This window comes from Gloeophyllum trabeum (genome assembly GCF_000344685.1).
Source record: "Gloeophyllum trabeum ATCC 11539 unplaced genomic scaffold GLOTRscaffold_00005, whole genome shotgun sequence".
NCBI classification, from domain to species: Eukaryota; Fungi; Basidiomycota; class Agaricomycetes; order Gloeophyllales; family Gloeophyllaceae; genus Gloeophyllum; species Gloeophyllum trabeum.
The window spans coordinates 980,052-984,441 of NW_006920414.1; the positions used below are offsets into that span (position 1 = coordinate 980,052).

Sequence of the window (4,390 nt, forward strand, 5' to 3'; positions counted from 1 at the left end):
ATTAAAGGGACATACATAGGGCAGTGTTTACCACAATTTGTGATAGAGTATCATGCATAAATGTTGTAGTATAGGAACATGTCTGTGTTTTTTGTATGTCTGGTAGTCTGTCTGTATACATGAGTGACTGTTGACCTAAACTGTGTGCAAATTGTTGTTCCTTGTTTGTACACTGTACTGCACACTGGGAAGACCCTGTATAAATCATCTGCCAGCCCGGCAGTGGCTCCAATGAGGCTCCATGAAGGGTACAAGTGAAAAGCAATGGCTAATTAACAACCGGACATAATCTTCCGTACTCTTGAGTAAACATGTGCCCCTATATGGGATGACCACAGTTCCGGAAGGGTGCAGCATTAAGACCCCTCATTAGTCAGCAAGATGCAGAAAGGTGTTTTGGAGCCAGTGATGAAATACACATTGATCCATCATTGCACAGCCCTAAGACCATACACATGGTTAAGACAAGTCCAATATGCAGTGCTTCCATGGTTGTGGCAGCACAGGCCTGGGAAGTATTCACTACATCAGGAAATGAAGATACCAATGCAAAGAGCACACAATTTGGGTTCTAATGAGCTACAACATCAATTTATGCCATTCTAGGCAAGTGCTACACACCACACCCCATCCCCCCACTTGTTCTGTATTTTTAGCTTTTCCCCTGAAATTTCTGCAGCCCACCCAGCCCCATTGACTGGTGCTATTGATAGTCACAGAGTGGCCACCATTGGGTCCAGGATTATGTTCTGATTTTATTTTCCCAAAAGTTTTCAGCCACCCATCCATATGTTCTTCCTGAATTCTGTGTTTTTCCCACATTCTCATATGCTTTTCTCTCACGAGCTCATGCCCCTTTTGGGCTCAGTCCTACATGGACCACTGAGACCCGCCCTGGACAGGCTGCAGCCCAGGACACTGTTTTCTCTAATGTGCTCATACTATAATACACTGGGCAGTAATCACTGCTATACATTGTTAAAGGGCTAGAACATAAGGTGTGTCAGTGGCTTCATAAGGAAGGATTGTGGTGGCCAGTGATATGCCCCAATGCTCTCTGACCTCCAAAAATTTGGGTTCAGCCTCATGTATGACTTCTCAGAGAGCCTATCTGACAGCAGGTTTCTCTGGACTATCAGTTCATGTGCTAGGGGAAAACAACACCTTTAGATGCTACTATGACATCTGGCGAGGACTTTGAGAAACTTCAGTCGGGCCCGCTATTGATCACTGACTCTGACTTTACCACTTTGATTGATTTGATCACTGCAGCCAATGATCTGGTACTACCGCTCTATCAACACCTGCTTGCCTACCTGCATACTGTACCTGAACCATTGATGTGGGTTTGCACCGTGACACGGGTTCAATACCATCAGGAAAAGCCCATTTTGATTACCAAACCCAAAAATAACTTTTTTAGATCTGATCTACTTCAATGATCTGAGGTGACATCAAAGAACTGTGAATGACAGAGAAGCACTTTTTACACTTTATCTATCTTAAAAAGTACTATGCATGTGACTTGAACATCAAAGAGACTAGCAACGCCACAGCATAACCTCAACCCTTGGGGAATCAGTGAGCAATCTCAAGATGGTTGTTTAAAATATATCTAATTACGTTGCAGTTAGCACCTTGGCTTTCATAACTTGCTGAGTCTTGAGATCCAACTCGATGTCCACCATATATATGTCCTGTGTTCAACAGACCCACAGGCAGTCAGACACCCGGAAGTCAATCTTGCGGATTAGGTGAGTACTTACGCGCATCTCTCTCCAGTTCTGCCCCACAAGTCTAACCTTGGACACCCAACCCCTGTACAGGTTTCCCTGCAGCAAACTGCCCTCCCAGAAAGCGATAAGGTTGCCTTCCTCCAAGATATCCACCCCTATGGATCTCACATCATGGACATCGTCTCTTGCAGCTCTGAAATAAGGTATGGTATTCACCAGGGATGATGACTGACGTTTGTGTCTGGAGACATTGACCCTTGAGATGAACCTGTCCATAGGGACTGTAGGTTGAGGAGACAACGAGAAAGACGCTGGAGGTATACATAAGATACATGGATACGAAGTCCTCTACTACCATATAGTCTGATAGGCATATAAACTAGCCCAATTATTTACAAAGAAGGATGGACATTCATCTAGAACTCTGAGGACCAGTCTCTCGACACGTCATGTCTTCCAAACTTTGGGATCAGTTGGCAACTCTGCCTAATCTCACTGATACGAACAATCTCTCATGGATATGTACCATCTGCCCTCAGCAGTAACCAAGACACCTCATACATCATGTGAGATTGATGTGCAGCTGGTTCAAGAGGGGAATACCACTCCACATAGGCAAGCATCTCTGTGTGCCAACCTTTAGGTGTCAGGATACTCTGAGCTCCAATTTGTAGTAGATGTGGAATTTTGAAGAGGACCTTGATCCTCCCTATATGAGTACCTGTATTGTGTTTATGTGAATTGTAATAAGAAGAGTGCGAAAATCATGCCTTCTAATCCAGTGGATTCCACACGCTCATCCCTGAGGATAACAGCGGTGTCAAATCTTCCAGAAACATGGGCATGAGGATGCCCTGGCTGGGCTTTGATAGCATCTCTCACTTCCACGTAAACTGGTTGGGGTGAATTTGACATTGTGGTATATGTCTATATGAGTGAATGGTAGCAGGATGTTGGCTGCCCCCCGATGACCACCGTCTGAAGGTATATCTGGGAACAGATCCCACACAAATTTCTTCAGCCCACATACAAAACCAGATGCTTTGTGCCTCCTAGCCACTTCTTCGATGAGTTGTCTGGGTGCTGGGGGATATTTGGCCACAGAGTAAGGGATTCCAACCTTGTTTTTGGATGCCTTCCTGCCTAGCGATTTTTTGAGGTCCTTGGACGTTCGCCAGGATATGTAGCTGTCGAAGGACAGGATCTTGTCCTGCCTCTCTATCCAATGCACCATCTGAGGTCGCTCATCTCTATGATTAGATGCCCTCCAGCCTTCCTTCGCAAAGTCTATATGAAGACGTTTGAATATCTCTGTGTTGTAATTGTCTGTAGTTCCAAACAACTTGATCGCCTCAATGTAGTGTAGCAGGGAGTGGAACTTGGGAATGTTGAAGTCAGCACATAAGCCGATGATATGCACTGACACACAACAATCACCAAGGACCAAAGGAAATAAACCTAAACCCCGTGATATGGGTGAAGGCGGTCCGAGACAACTGAGGGGTATTTCAATAGTTCGAGGGGGAAAGGAGGAGTAAGACGCCGTAGGGTAGTCCATAGGAAGACCTGGAAAAATAAAACAAAACCTTGACGCCTGAAACAAACACTAATGGACGCTCCGGAGTATTTATCTCCAAAACGGCGCAAGCAAAGTCACAAACCACGGAACCGAATGTAGGTTTGGGCTCACGGGAGTAGAAGACGCTAGAAAGAGTTGCTTAATTTTGTTTCGCTATGTGAGCCTCACCGGAACTAGTTAAATCGATGGCGGAGATATTTCTCTCGACGAGTCAGGCCTATTGGCAAAGCTAGGATCGGTTATAAGTTGCTAAGTTCGACGCTTTCGAACTTCTCGGGTCGCTGAGATCGTAACGTTAATTCTCTGAGATGGTGAAGTCGAAAACTTGTTTTTCTGTATGCTACTTTGTACAATTTATACTACAGGAATGGCTTTGCGACCGTCCGGAGATAAATAACAAATAAACGCCGCTACCCACAGGATTGCTCAGCACTTTCCTCCGCTATACCATACACCATACGACTCTCTTGCGCTCCCACTTGCTCTTTCCAGCCCCTATAGGTCGCCTCGATGCTCCGCCACCTGACCCAAGCAGTCCCATCACTCCATGCGACACGCCGATCACGTGCTAATTACCTCCGGCCGCTTGCTGACTGATGCTGACCTCATGGTGACTCGTATGCGTCCGCACCTTCGCTATCTTGATGGACACGAGGGGGGAGTGAGTGCTGGAGCCCAGTCAAAACCGGTGATTTTGCCCCCGTTTGTAGCCCTTTGTAGTAGTTTATGCCCTTTCTGTCCCTTTCCGTTCCAATAAATGGCAGATTGTCCTCCAGAGCACTGCCACATGTCCCGATTTGAACAACGTGTCAACATTGCAAGTCAGGTTGATCGAGCGAGAAGTATGGAGTCGACACCACGGTTCTGCTGCATGCCAGCAGGCCCAGCACAACGCCGGGCTCCAATACGCCGCAATCCACAGTCTCGCGTCCTGGGGCTACACTTAGTGGAATACCTATGAAGACTCCGATGTAAGTTTTTAGGTATTCCACTAAGTCTGCTCCGTGTCCCGCACATATGCTGCGGATACAGCATATGTGCAGCATTGTCCACCCCAACGACATGCGAACAATTC

The 4,390-nt window shown here is 46.4% G+C and overlaps 2 protein-coding genes across 2 annotated transcripts in view; both read right to left on the reverse strand.

Moving 5' to 3' along the window:
• Nucleotides 1–1,619: 1,619 nt before the first annotated feature.
• GLOTRDRAFT_92842 (uncharacterized protein) lies at nt 1,620–2,651 on the reverse strand (the record flags this gene model as incomplete). The annotated part of the gene is made up of 5 exons (XM_007866917.1): nt 1,620–1,697; nt 1,767–1,929; nt 1,970–2,099; nt 2,263–2,445; nt 2,531–2,651. 5 exons carry the CDS (start codon nt 2,649–2,651, stop codon nt 1,620–1,622), a joined length of 675 nt encoding a protein of 224 aa, XP_007865108.1.
• A 250-nt stretch (nt 2,652–2,901) lies between these two features.
• The window catches only part of GLOTRDRAFT_25963 (uncharacterized protein), a gene marked incomplete at both ends in the record, with an annotated part of 11,076 nt that continues 9,587 nt past the window's right edge, over nt 2,902–4,390 (reverse strand). The window contains one exon of the mRNA XM_007866565.1: nt 2,902–3,155. Coding sequence (XP_007864756.1) covers nt 2,902–3,155 — 254 coding nt within the window. The remainder of the gene's footprint in view (nt 3,156–4,390) is intronic.